The 15750-nt window shown below is 37.3% G+C and overlaps 1 protein-coding gene across 2 annotated transcripts in view; it reads left to right on the forward strand.

Annotated features, from left to right (window-relative positions):
* The window catches only part of LOC139971850 (reticulon-3-A-like), a 54874-nt gene that overhangs the window by 2186 nt on the left and 36938 nt on the right, over positions 1 to 15750 (forward strand). Inside the window, exon 2 of one of the 2 annotated variants that reach the window (XM_071978623.1) lies at positions 14179 to 14214. The exons of the other annotated variant lie outside the window; for it this stretch is intronic. Coding sequence (XP_071834724.1) covers positions 14179 to 14214 — 36 coding nt within the window. The remainder of the gene's footprint in view (positions 1 to 14178; positions 14215 to 15750) is intronic. 2 annotated transcript variants of the gene reach the window in all.

The following is a 15750-nucleotide window of genomic DNA, read 5'->3' on the forward strand; positions in this document are numbered from 1 at the left end:
AGATGTAACAAGCTCACTGAATAGGCAGAAGTCTGTAGTTATTGGTTCTTTTCCTGGATTTCCAGAGGGCCTTTGATAAAGTTCCCCACTAGCATATTTTACTGTACGGCTGAAGAGTATGGGTGTCAATGGGAAGTTACTGTCTTGGATCGAGAATTGGCCCGGTAGTACGAAACAGATGGTGGTAGTTAAAGGCTGTGAGCACTTCTTCTTGGCTGGACAATACTAGTGGGGTCCCACAGGGGTCTGTGTTGGGTCCCTTGTTGTTTGTTGCCTATAAAATTGGCATTGATGGAGTTATTTTGTGTACAGCCAAGAAATTTGCTGATGACACCAAACTGTACTCTGAGGTCTCTTCCAAAAGTGATTTTGATAAATTTCAAATGGATTTGGATGTGGTTTTCTCCTGTTCTCAGGGATGGCAAATGCTTCTTCAATATTGATAAATGCAAGGTGATGCACATTGGTTGTAGTAACCAAAAGTATTCTTACACTCTTTATGAAATATGAGCAGTTTCAAGTTTGCTAACTTTACCCAATCTGCTTAACTGCAATCAGAATATTAAGATCAAATTTTCTTTTAATTAAACAATTAAAACTACAGTACTTTGTTTACTGTCCTTAGTCGCAGTACGTTAATGCACCTACGGCTATGAAATATGGAAAGCGTGCTGATTGCTGGATTGTGTCAGGAAACAATTTAGCGAATTAGCTTTCTTAGCTCACAGGCATCGCAGTTTCAATTGAAAGTTTCACTTGTTATCCAAGTAAAATGGAAAAACATCTTTGACAATGCTTCTTCTAGTTAGTGCCAGTACTTGATTGTTGGAGAAATTTTTACATTTCAGCGTACCTGTGTAAGCTGTTTCCTAATGAAACAAAACTCTACACTGTCATCTACCATTGCGCAAACCCCGAATCTTGCAAATGTTGATGTACCCCTTGGCTGTGTAGTGTGTTTGCAGTAATATGCATTCAGATCTATAAATTGTTGATATTTGTCTCTCTCATTCAGTGGATTAATTTTGGCCTGCCAAGATTCTCTTTATACATTACAGTACCATACTGTAGGTTAGCCATATTGTGATAATGCCAAGTCTGGGGCTTCTCAATGTCGTATTTGCCAGTGTTGCCTCTAGTCTAGTTCTCCCTCATGGTTGTCACCTCCAATTACGTTGCAGCACAAAGACATTGAGCTGATTGGATTAATTTTGAAGCCTCGTCTTCAGTAGGGTGGCAATTATGTATAATTGAACAGGAATATGTACAACAGTAAGGCAAGATTCACTGTGGATCGAGTGTGGACAACAGTGTTCTGTTTCTAGGTTCATTGTGCAGCATGTATATTACACACTTTAGATTTGAGTCCACTCTCACTTTGCATGCAGTTGTACTAAGTAGTGTGGGGGAACATACTGCTGCCTTTGAAGAGAACTTGATCATGTTTCTGTGGTGGGGATGGGTGTGGGGGATGGGGGGGTGGGAGATAGGTACCCAAGGAAGACAATTGAGTGAGGGCCTTCATTGCATACATTGTTGCTTAAGCCTTTTACTGGTTGGGTTTGATTGGGATAAGTTCTTGTTTAGCAGCCTGGTAGAAACGAGATTGGTTGAACAGGGTCAGTGTAGCTGTCAAATTCACTGTGTACAGTGAGTACAGTGTACTAACTGTACTAGTTACAGTATGAATCTCTAGTGATATAACAGACTTTGAGATGCAGCGCTCAGAAGATTTACCATTTTTTCCTTTTTTTAATATTTCGGGAGGAAGTAGGTGGAATGGGAGATGGGGTGGGGATGAAATAGGGTGGGGTGTGGTAGTAGGGATGGTAAGTACAGTAGCTGTAACAGTGTGATAAACAGCAATTCCCCCAATTACTTCATTGAATAGTCTATAGCATGAATCTTTCACAGTTCCATATATTTGCTTTCATATTTCTTAAGTTATAATGAGTCTGTTAATATTTCCACCTGTTACAACTCGTCACATGTTATTTTCACCAGTAATCATCAAGTTTCTAAATCTTGCTTGAATGCTTACAGTGCATGTACTGAATGTGCACTCTCTTGCATACATATGAACTATGAATGGCATTACCGCAGACACACACCATGTCGTAACAACCAGTATCCTAGTATGGTAAACGTGAAAATGATAACACTGTTGGTGTTACTGTTATTGACTTGGGACAGTGCAGCAGGTTTTAAATTATGGAAATGTGACAGCTGGCTGTGAGTCTGTGAATGGTTGCTGGATACCTTAAAAGAAATGAGAGTTGTCCTACATGTCGTCATGAAGAGACAGCAAAAGTTGGAGAGAAAGTAATTCAACATTAATATGCTGACAAAAGTATCATTGAAAGTTGTAATTGATTTTGCTCCTCGCTTACCTGTCTTCAGTTTACTGATGCACTTTCCACATCTAACATACATACCTAAGTATCTTCTCTCATTACCCAAACCAGTAAGTTTAACCCCTCCAAAATACCTTTTGACCTATCCCATTTCACAAGTCATGTGTGAACAGTTGTGCATATGTGAACACTAAAATTATACCCAGAAATTCCCACAGACAGTGTCTCAGTCTGAGTACAGTAGTTGCTCCGACAGATATTTGGGTATTTCAAGTAAATTAGGGTTCAAAATTGGTGTTGCAGTTTTGAAGTATGTGAATTTTCTCTCACAAAATACTACTGTATGGTTCCTGCATGCTGTGTGTACATAAATCTGAGCACTACAATACTACATCTTTGTACTCATATAGCAAATTTCCCTACATTTTGCATAGAATTTTTTGATACAATGCCTCGGAAGTTATTCGCTGTACTTACAGTATCTCTGTCCTACTGTATCAAGAATTGGCACATTGACTACCAGATGGTTTATTGGTCATTCTTCAGTTATATAGTGGTGTGGATTTAGCCGGATCACTGAATGGACATTAATGGACAAAACAGACACATCTGAGGTCAAACTAAGATTTGTACACCTGGACTTGTTATCCTTTGCAGGGCAAATTTTGAAGGCCGTACTTTTTCGCTGTTTGGACTTTTTTGGCTGTCGGAACAGTGAACTTGGTTGTCTGCAAAAGATGTACATAGCTCAAAATTAACAAGTGAACAATATGTACATTGGGAGAGATGTGTAGGTTTGGAAATAGAATACCAAATTTGGGAGGATACCAATTTATCATTTTCTTACCATATTCTGAATTTTAATGTAAACAAGTAGTCATATGCCAATTTTGGTCGTCCCACTCCCAACGGAAATTTGGTCTTGTCAGACGACCAAATGACCTTTAACAAATTTTCCCACTTTTCTTTGTGTGATTTTCTAGTTTTAGAGCATTATTCATTTTTGGAAGAACAGTTATTAAAATTGTGCTAATTCAGTGTTGTCCTGTAGGCTGATATATCCCTCGTATAATGCTAAAATGTTAATCCATTTATATGAAATATGAAGTTGAACAATATTCCAAAACAGATATAATGAGGTCACCTTGTATAGTAAGATGCCAGTTATCTGTCAAGTGCTATAGTCTCTGGCAAACAAAGATGTAGCAAAATGTAAGTAAAAAAAAAAACGTCTTGCTATATACACTGTAGTCGGTCCTACAAACTGAACAGCTAAATGCATACTGTACTGTGCCCATTATTTACAGTAGATACACAGAGAACTCTATAAACCTTGTTTCCTATTTGAATACATTTACTGTAGCCTTCAACAGAGAGCCCTGGCATCCTCTGCCTCTTGGCTGTATTTACACTGTTCTGAGAAGTTTTCGATCTCGAAAATAAAGTCCAACACTCAAGAAGGACGCAGATATCAGCTAACTAGGCCATGAAATATAGGTTATGTTTTGGAACTATTGATTTCTTAAAAGTTTGAAACATGGAAAGTGTTTTCGGTTGAAATTTGGTGCATTGTCTGATTTGTCAGTATTTCAGATTCTAGTAATTTATTGATGCTAGCCCTCAAAAGCATGATAAAAACCTAGCTTTGTAAAATCAGATGAATTTTGAGGCAAATACATCGTATGTTGTATAGGAAAGGTCAGAAATTATCATATTGGATGTCGCAAAGAAAAAGTCAGTGATAAGAGGAGGGGGATGGAGTGGGCAAGGGTGGAGGTGAGGAAGACCCACAATGTTGACAAGGTTTTGTTTCAATGATGTTTGTAAATTATGTCAGTGGTTTATCATTGAATCATTGCCACATGGCATTAAGAAACAATGTAAGGTAATGCCTACAATAAATCAGGGACATTTAACAGGATACTTTAGTGTTTTGAATTTTGAAGGCTCTGAAATTTGTCTCTTATAAAATATTATGGTACCTGTGTAAAAAATAATAAAAAACCTGCTATGCATCTTTCCAATTTTGCATAGCAATTTTGCGATGATGCAAAAGCTGATATGTAATTCCCCCTTTTTTGTGTGTCAAGTTTATTCAGAACTTTGCAGGCAGAAGAAAAATATCGCACAAAGTTACATAACATTAGGAGCTAAATTTAAGCAAATATTGGCACACAAGACCACCAATCCTTGCCTCATTTGCATAACAAAGCTTGTATTGTACAGTGGTCTCCTTCCACAGCTTCTTCATCTTTAGCACTCACAGTTGGTAAAATCTGTTTCAAGGCAGTTCTCTAAGGAATTAAGGCATCCAGATTGTCACTTCATTAATATATATATAAATTAAATTGATGAAAAGTTTCCTTTTGTAAGAATTGTCAAGGATACATCCTTGCCTTCCATATTTAGGTGTAAGAAGCAGGTATTGTTGTAAGGTTCAAGTCATTAGTGTATTACATTAAACATAACAAGTGTTGCTATATATATTGGCCTATTCCCAACAAGACTTTAAAAGTATGTTCATCTGATGCAGATGTACATCAGACCCTGGAGTATAAGTGTTAGCCATTTGCTAAAGAATGCCAGGACTCCTTTTTCCTGAATTACATCACATACATCAGTTATTGTATGCTATTATTGATAGCTGGCTAATAATAGTTGCTGATTATAAATATGCAGAACTTTACACAAGGCTTGTGTCAGGTATCCAACTGACGATTGTTAACCGAGTTACCATTATAAGCTTAGGTTGTTAATGTCTATTGGCAGAAAATTGCCAGTGCCTTCTTTTTGTTTGTAATGGGAAAAAGGAAAATTCAAAAGCCAGACTTTTAAATGCCTGTACATAATCTACAACAGTAGGTGGAGTGCAGGCACGTAGCCAAAGGGGGGGGGCCAAGGGGGCAGCCGCCCCCCCCCTTGAGCATATTTTTTTAAAATTTCTTTAATGTTTTTATGATATCGCTAGTATTTTCAAAAGAGAAAATGCTAAGATGCAACTTACAAGGCCTGGGAAGTGCCATTTCCAGCGATCTGGGAGGCATTTTCAGCCAAAATGTTCTTGTACGCTTTGCGCCAACCATGGTGGCGCTACGCTTAGAAAGTTTGCAATGCCGAATCTACAGTTTCGCCCCTCCCTTGGCAAATTCCTGGCTACGCGCCTGGTGGAGTGATCCCCTCTCTACCTGGTTGAAATTGTGACAAGTAAGATCTATTCCTCCCCATATACAGTAGGGGGTGGGGAGGGAGGGGATATGGGAAGGAGGGATAGGGAATTTTAACCAGGGTAAGAGCAACAATCTTGATCTGCCTCTTGTGGTTGAGTAATTCTAGTCTCTGATCTGTTTGCAAATTTGATCATTAATCATGAATTATTTATTTGCCCGTTATCATTAGCGCAGTTTTTTTCCATGTCTTATTCAGAGTGCTAGCTTGTGTCATGTGACTGGCTGACAGGATGAGTGAATGATCTTTCGTGAAGTGAGAGTTAAATGTGTTTCAAGTGATGCCAAAGCTGAATGATTGATTGTGAATTTCGGTAATAAATATGGAATACTTAATGGTAGGCTGATTATTTTTGCATTCCCATATATAATCCTGATTGTCTCAGAAAAGCTATTAGCATTAAAAATGTGACACAGAAAATATTAATATATGCTTGAGTTGTTTGCCTTTAGGAAAGAAAAGACCACCATAAGATTTTGTATTTGTGGTCAAATTCGACAATTCTTGTTTTACAAGCATTTAATCTTCAAACGGAATCCTTCTATATAGACAGTACATCAATTTCCAGAACTAGTTTTTTTCTTTTCCTCTCAAAAAAGCCGGCCTAAAAGTCACAAAACGCAAATGCTGGCTTGCTGTGTAATTTACTAGCTAGTAGGACACACCATTAATTACAGCATGCACTAAATCAAACTGTCAAAAATATCACTGGGACACATCACCACGCACACAAGAAACCGCTATAAATGACGTTCCATTCAAGTCTCAAAGGTGACTTGTACAATATTATTGTACATACACTAATGCATGCTCATCTGGCATTGTCCACTCCATCACCTCGGCTTCTATCGGGATGTTGTTGATTAATTATCTATCTACAATCTCTCCTCTGGAACTGCATCTGTAATCCCAGGTCTATTCGCCAGTTCTGTTAGGAAGAGGTCACACTGGTGCAAGGCGTGCATCTCGCGTACGTTCGATGACGAAGCTGTGTAGTTTGGCTAACAATGTTTCAGCTTAATATGTACAGTACACCTCGGGGTATGTTGGTTTGCGTTCTGGAAACAAACCCAAAGGTCGGACAAATTTGATTTAGAATGCTTGTTAGTAAGAAAAAAAGAGTCAGGCTCATAATAAGGAATCTGAAAGACAAATGCATATATATGTGTATCGTCTTTCTCGAGACACAGCAGTAGTTTGTGTACATGATGATGTACAGTAGTTGGTTGGCAGAGAGTCTTATATCAAGAAATCTATTATTTAAAGAGAAAAATATTGAAGGAGTTAAACATGGGGGATTAACTATAAGAGGATGTAGCAGGAAAGAGAATTATTGGCTTTCTATGTAAATGATTGATCCATTCATAGAAAGTTCCTCTGGACTTGTTACTGAGCAGTTACTACATTAAATACCTCAGCTACTGTATGTACTACTTTGCTGCAGTACACATACCGTAGTTAATTTAAACGTTACGTTTAGAGCAGATTTGCGGTCTTACTTGTACCCGTTGCTGCACTATCATGTATGTAAATTTATTCATCATTCAGTTTGATGAGGTAATTAAAATTGCTGACGTTAATGCCGTACAGTAATACATGATGTAATACTGTATGCACAGTGTCGTGACTTCGATTCATCACGTCAAAGAATGGATCGTTTAAAAATACAAATCCCGTATTAAAGAGCTGTGCTTAAGCATTTAAACTGATTAAATTTATTCCAAATACTGTAGTCAATACATTGGTAAATGGAATCAGTGTATTCATTGGAGTGGTGTGTGTGTGTATGTATGTGATTAAAACTAAATATTTGTACCTATTTGTACATGAAAAGAGTTGGGATGACAGATTTATCAGAATTTAATGGAAATCAGTGAATAATCAATGAACTAGAGATCCTCGAATGAATAAAAAGCTAGGATGTGTATGGTTCAGTGTCTAACAGTAATTTTTGGTTTCGATGAAATCGTAACCTATGCATTCATGCAGGCGGAGAGTGTGTGTATGTGTGTATGTATGTATGTATGTATGTGTGTGTGTGTGTGTGTGACGCCTGGCTTGTAAACACGGTATCTCAAGAAGGGAAGCTTGGACCAATCTAATATTTGGTGTATATGAGTACCACATTGAGTAGATGTGCCCTATTTTTTGTGTTGCCTGTGAAGGTCACCAAAGGTCAGTTAGAGGCCAAAAACCAAAATATTAAAACAAGCAATAACTCCCATTGACAGAATCCGACATGGTTGATATTTTGGGACCAGTTGTGAATGGGGTAAGGGATCATTTCAAAACATAACGGTCATGTAATCCAAGGTCAACAAAGGTCAATCAGGGGTCAAAAACTAGTATTTTTGCAATAACTTGAGAACCAAATGTCCGTGAAGGTTGGGAGTTGCGCTATTGTAATCAGGGAGTCGACCCGCATCTAGGTGACCTTTGACCTCAGGTTGACCTCCGGTGACCTTTATCAGTTTTTTGGGTTATTTGAATTTTCGTGGCCATAATCGGATCTCAAAGGTACCTTCCGATCAAAATGGTCCATAGTTGACCCCTGTGCGACCTTCGTGTGCGAAGTTATCAGAGGTCAATGTTTTTGTTTTTTAATAAGTACAGTTAGGATGGTCGCACAGACTTGTCATGTTGCTTTTTGGAATCAGCGTGTCAAACTACATCTGACTGCGAGGTCAAAAGGTCAAAGGTCAAATCTTAAAAAAATATGCTCATTTTAGGAGATACGGGGCAAAACAAAATGGAACAAAGATAAGTTTAAAAAATTGCTGACATATGATAGAGCTTTTTGTGCTGAATATAGGAAACCAACTCCCGCTTCAATCGGACACCCAGTTCTCAAGTTATGAGGGGCCAAAGGTTGGTTTTGATACATTTCTAGCAATAACATTATGTGTGTACATTGTAGGCCAAACAAATTTTAGGACATAGTGCACCTTATCAAGAGAAACATTTTTGATAAAAACCATCAGGTCATCCAAGGTCATTCAAGGTTGATTATGTGCCAAAAACTCCCAACTTATGCTAATTTTTGCAACAACTTCTAGTCACGAAGTCTGACATGGCTGGTAAATTAGGACAAGTTGTGAATGGAGTAGAGACACATTTTCCAAAATAACCGTGATGTGATCCAAGGTCACCAAAGGTCATTTATGGGTCAAAATGTGTTTTTTTCCCTCAATAACTTGTGAAACTACCACTGACAGGGTCCGACATGGTTGATATTTTGGGACTAGTTGTGAATGGGGTAAGGGATCATTTCAAAACATAACGGTAATATGATCCAAGGTCAGCAAAGGTCAATTAGGGGTTAAAACTAGTATTTTTGCAATAACGTGAGAACCAAATGTCCCTCAAGGTTGGGATTTTAGGACAGAGTGCACATCATCAAGGGGAAAATTTTTGATAAAAACATTAGGTCATTCAAGGTCATTCAAGGTTGAGTATGTGCAAAAAACTCCCAACTTATGCTAATTTTTGCAACAACTTCTAGTCACGAAGTCTGACATGGCTGGTATATTAGGACAAGTTGTGAATGGAGTAGGGACACATTTTCAAAAATAACCGTGATGTGATCCAAGGTCACCAAAGGTCATTTATGGGTCAAAATGTGTTTTTTTCTCAATAACTTGTGAAACTACCATTGACGGGTCCGACATGGTTGATATTTTGGGACTAGTTGTGAATGGGGTAAGGGATCATTTCAAAACATAACGGTAATATGGTCCAAGGTCAACAAAGGTCAATTAGGGGTCAAAAACTAGTATTTTTGCAATAACGTGAGAACTAAATGTCCATCAAGGTTGGGATTTTAGGACAGAGTGCACATCATCAAGAGGAACATTTTTGATAAAAACCATTAGGTCATCCAAGGTCATTCAAGGTTGATTATGTGTCAAAAACTCCCAACTTTGCTAATTTTTGCAACAACTTCTAGTCACAAAGTCTGACATGGCTGGTATATTAGGACAAGTTGTGAATGAAGTAGGGACACATTTTCCAAAATAACCGTGATGTGATCCAAGGTCACCAAAGGTCATTTATGGGTCAAAATGTGTTTTTTCCCGATAACTTGTGAAACTACCACTGACAGGGTTGAGAGTTACGCTATTGTAATACAATGGTCGAACTGCATTTGGGTGACTTTGACCTCAGGTTGACCTCCAGTGACCTGTATCAGCTTCTTTCAAGTTGATTCTTTGAAGTTTCGTGGGCATATTCCAATCTAACTTGTCCATAAGTGGACTCCTCTGCAACCCTAATGTGCGAAGTTATTAAGAGATTTGGTTTGGTTTTGTAATACTTGGTGTGTGGATTCATAACATTGAGTACAAGAACCCTATTGCTTTTGATGGAGGTGTGTATAACCACGTACAGTAGACTGACCTGTGTTAGCATGTCATAGTGTTATTGTAACAGCTAGTTCTGGTTATACTAACAAGCAGAAGTCTAGTGCATTAAAGTCATCGAAACCTCAATGCATTTTGCATTCTGGTTAATCAATATTCCACTCACGTTGTAAAAATGAACTCTATTTTGTGAAAATTACTGTAAACCAGAAAGCAAACACAAAATGCTACTTCAATACAAAGTTATTAAGCAGATTTGAATGGATACAAATTCACAGTTCTCCAGGACCTTGAGAATGGTCTTAGATTTGGAATCAAAGAAAGTGATCATTATTTGGAATTGGTTTTTGTTCAGAAAAGGTGAACTATGGGTCCCCAATGCTAAAATGTCACATACATTAGCACAGTATTATCATTATGTAAACAGCCAAACCTATCAAATTATTGGGACTTACATTACATAATTTTCATGATTAAATTAGTTCTACAAGCATTATGCCAGTGTTGGGTACACTTGTTCAATTAGCAATCAGCTATGTACAGTGCTTCCTAATATGTATTTGACAACATTACTCTGTATTAACCCATCATATCCTCAGATCTCTCATGAAGGTCTAATTGGTAGGTCAGAGATTTGGTATCAATAGTACTCTGCCTCGGGTACTTACTGTAGCAGTGATTCTATTCAGATCATCAGCTTCCTCTACCAGGTGAGGACCAATTTATTGCTGAACGCTTAAAGGAGCTGCATCTATGATAGCTTCCTACTTGGTTCAACTGCATACAACCATGTAGTGAGTGACTGCATCATCATTTAAATGCTTCAAGGAGCTGGTTTTATGATAGCTTCCCGTCTGGTTCAACTGCATACAACCATGTAGTGACTGCATCATCATTTAAATGCTTCAAGGAGCTGGTTTTATGATAGCTTCCCGTCTGGTTCAACTGTCATACAACCATGCAGTGACTGCATCATCATTTAAATGCTTCAAGGAGCTGGTTTTATGATAGCTTCCCGTCTGGGTCAACTGCATACAACCATGCCGTGACTCCATCATTTTAAATGCTTCAAGGAGCTGGTTTTATGATAGCTTCCCGTCTGGTTCAACTGCATACAACCATGCAGTGACTGCATCATCATTTACAGAAACTCATAGTTAGCCCTTCCTTCAAGAAATGATGCACTCAAATTTATGAAGCATATTTCCTTTGCAGCATGGAATAATTTATCTGGTATATTGCACAGCAAAATGCTTTGCAAAAATGGTCAAATTGCTAAACAAATGCAAACGTGTACATAGCAGTTTTTGCTCACAGGAACCATGTTGTATTTTATAAGAGAAAAAATTAGAGCTGTTAAGACTGCTTCTCAAATTGGAAGTTAAAAACATGAAATCATTTCCTGTTAAACCAACAACTACTTATACTGTATATGTAATATAAGACATAATTCCCATAATGCACTTGTCTACAATACGGTCAGTTCATTCCGATGAGATGGTAATCAGAGTTAGTTGAAAGATTTCATATTTGATTTGATCATGAAGGAGCTACAAACTGTCCAACTCAACCATCATCTGTAACTAGTGTACAGTGATAGATAGATTGTGAAGCTAAGAAAAAGCAAAATGAGAGGGCAGGAAAAATAGTAAATCACTTTTTCTTTGACAATATTACTCGTATAATGTACAGGTATAAGAATCATTTTGTAGAGTTAAGATGACACCATTCATTACAGGGAATAATTGTGTATGGAGTTGCACAGCAAAATGCTAGAAAAGTGACTAATACGGCCAGTCAAAAAGCATTAAAGCTAAGATAATATATTTTCATGTAGACGAGTTTGTTCAATCAGCTGGGAAATGCATGCATCCCAAGGCTGCTCAAAATATAAACATTAAATTATTGCCTGTCAAGGAAACATTGATCAACACTTTCCCTTTGATGTAATTCTAATATACCTGTAGTATTTGCATATCGTCATCTGAATTGTCTAGACATGTTCACTCTGTTGCTGGCTAAGACTTGTACATATGCGAACATATCATCGTTACACAGTGTAATGTAACCAACATCTGGTCTTGGTCTAGAAATTTTTAATACATCTTGACCAGTCTCTGGCAGTCATTTCAAATGTCATCAGATCTGTCACATGGATAGAGTCCGTACAGTACCTCTCGCACAAATGATAAATTGCGATGCGGTTACTGTAGTTGGATCTGGTGAGGGATATATATCCCTAGAGACATACCAAGGTATCTATTATCATCTCTTAATGGTCGTCAAGGAAGAGTTAAGTGCACAGACAGTTCATATATAGAGCCGTGCCACTAGCCCATGCAGTCCACACTGTCTCATCCTAGGCATGATGAAATTGCTCCAGGTTAAATACAAGACTTTACTTGATGAGTCATTTTGCAGCTCGGGTAATATGACCACCATCGTAGTTGAACTTAAACTGTATTGAGGGGAGTGCAGTAGTAGCAGCAGACCAATACTAATTATGTGACATGTATAAAATGTGTACTGAGTATTAATGGTACCCACACTACTATTAATACTGTTATATCAGATCATACTGATAGCATCAGGGTGTGTTGGCCTTGATAAATTTGAAAAGAGTTGAATCGTTCAAGCATGGTGTTCAAGTCTAAAATTGTAGGTTTGTGTGGTTAGGTTCATTCTGGGAATTGATATAGGAACCATTAGACTTGTGTTTTGCAGAGTCTAAAGCCATTATCTCCAGGTGGCAAGATGAAACTTTAAAATAACCAGATTTAGGCATTTGCTAAACGTACAAGTGTTGATGTCCTGACTTGCTAAAATCAATTCTTAAGGATACCATTAAATGTATTGTAGAGATCCAGCCTTTTGTACATACTTTGTTTAGTGACCTGCTGTAGTTCAACCTAACGGATCGGATAGTTTGAAAGCATGGAGAAGATGATAAATCTTAGATAGTCATAAGTTGGAGTTATAAACCCTCTTTCTGCCTCCCCTGGAAGATTATCTGTGGTGTTAGCTTTATTATAGAAAATTACATGAGGGATAATTGATTAAAATAGAACTAAATACTCTACAATAAACATATGCTATATTTACGTCACTCCTTTCTTACCCTATCCACAATTGTGTACTGTATCCCCAATGACCCTCTGTAAGGCTAGGCTAGTTACACTGCTGTACAAAAGTGCATCTTAGGGGAGGTAAGTGACATCGGGATTTACTTCGTTCCGCTCTTACTTGTCTCCCACTCCACAATTGCACTTTCCTATCTACCTAACTACATAATTGGAAACGTTTTAGCCCTGCGCCTTCGCTCCCTGGCCAATGCCCACTAACTCCTCCTTCTGTATCTACCACCCCGGAAGTTACTACACATTTATTCCGCAAATTTTTGGCTTGTAGTTTATACAACTGTATTTTGCGTTTTTGGAATTCATCTTTGGATAATTCGACTGCTGAAACCTTCTTTCTTCGCTGTTCCAAGAAGCACTCATAAGTATCCTTTTATTTTCATACAATTTCAGATTGCATTTTCTCTCCCTCTGTGTGTGTTGTCCACTTCTCTGTTGTATGTTTGTTTGTTCAGGTACCGGTTGCGCGACACCTCAGTACATGACTTATAATATCTTGGAATTAAGTCAAAAAATAATCCAAACAAAACACAAAGGATATAGGCACTTTGGGTACTTCTCATAAGTACTGTAGGAAGGGCATTGACCGTAGGGGCTAGTCATAGAGGGCGCACAGTGTTAAAAGGTTACCAGTTCATTCTAGGCACAGTAAAACAAGAGTGCTAAGGTTGTGGGGATACAGGTAAGCTTGTCACTCGTAAATATCCAATCCAGTAAGTTTTGGAATCCCTCACCAGCTTGAACTTCCTTAATTGGTCCCCAGGTATTGTTCACTTACAACAATACATGACTGTTATAATATCTTGGAATAATCCTGTCTCATAGATGTGATGTTTATTTTCTTATAATTCCATACATCATCAAAAATTTATCCGGAAAGAACTGTTTATAAATACCGCAACTAATAAGCTTTGGAGTTTTTTTGCTAGAATGTCATCACGTATCATGCAAGTTGTAAAGGGCATATAAGCCATATATATATGTCTGCATGTAGGGGTCGGAAATTTTTGTCTTTTTTAATGGTATTTCATAATTTATGGACTATGCTTGTTGCAGTCATCTTCATCCATCCTGAGAGCATGTTTACTTTTATTTCTCCTCCAGAAGAATTGCTAAACCTGAAAAATCTTGATCCACGAGGTATGATTTGGTGGTTTTCATACAACATTTGGCTTTGTTCTGAATGTTATTCTGCATATCTGTATGTGTTATATATTTTATTACATTACATCTCTGACCATTTATGTGTTTCGTGATTGTTCAAGTCCAGTGTGTTTTGTTGACAGTGTTAAATGTTAATTCAGTTCTTTTTCTTTCATTTTGCTTTCTCAACTTTTTGAATCATTGTAACATTTCACTCACAATGTTGATTTGTTGTTGTTTTTTCCAACATTCATATTACTCTTTGTTTGTTGAGCAGCCTGAGCTTGCAGTTTATTTCAGTTGAAGGACTCAAAGGGAATTAAAAAAATAATGTGGTAGTAATGGTCATACAAAAAGGAATTATTTTGCATTTTCCCAACTTCAAAAAGACTCAAAATTTAACTGAAATACAGTCAAAGGAAAAATAGGTTATTTGTCAGATATTTTTAGCTTTTACTATTTTTGCCGGTAGACCTAAATTCATTATAGATAAAGAGGTTGTAAAAAAGGAGCATACAGTAAATGGTACAATACAAGACAAATTTTAGGGTACCATGCAACACAGTGCAAATGCAAAGTAGTACAATGCAATAGAAAATCGAACAACAGAAGAGCATGTACAATTTGCATTGGTCAATAGTGTAGTACAGTAACCATGCAGTTCAATTCAAGACAATTACAGTGAAGTATAATGCAATACAAAGGATGCAGTGTGATGTAATGCAATGCAGTACAGTACAGTACATAACAATACAGTACAGTGCTATATATTACAGTACAATACAGAACAGCTCAGTACAGTACAATATTGTACTACAATACAATGCACTAGATGCAATACAATACATTGCTATGCAATGCACAAGATACAATACAATGCTATACAATGCAATGCACTAGATGGAATGCATTAAAATGCTATACAATACAATGTACTGCAATACAATACAATGCTATACAATACATTGCTATGCATTGCACTAGATACAATACAATAAAATCCTATACAATACAATGCACTAGTCGCAATGCAATGCTATACAATACAATGCACTAGCTGCAATGCAATGCTATACATTACTATACAATTCACTTCAATGCAATGTAATAAAACATTACAAAACATATAGTGCAGTATATAGTGTAGTCAGTGCAACTAATACACAGTATTAGTCAGTGTATGTATCTGTAGGGATGGACAATGTGATACAGTGAAGTATACTGCAATACAAAGGATGCAATGTGATGCAATGCAGTACAGCACAGTACATAACAATACAGTACAGTGTTATATAATACAGAACAGTTCAGCTCAGTACAGTACAATACAATGTACTAAATATAATGTACTAGGTGCATTGCAATACAATGCTACAATGTATGCAATACAGTACAATATATATATACAATACAATGCTATGCAATACAGTACAAAATCTATACAATGCAATGAACTAGATGCAATGTAGTACAATGCTATACAATACAATGCACTAGATGCAATGTAGTACAGTGCTATACAATACAATGCAC

The sequence above is a fragment of the Apostichopus japonicus genome, chromosome 8 (assembly GCF_037975245.1).
Source record: "Apostichopus japonicus isolate 1M-3 chromosome 8, ASM3797524v1, whole genome shotgun sequence".
Lineage (NCBI taxonomy): Eukaryota > Metazoa > Echinodermata > Holothuroidea > Aspidochirotida > Stichopodidae > Apostichopus > Apostichopus japonicus.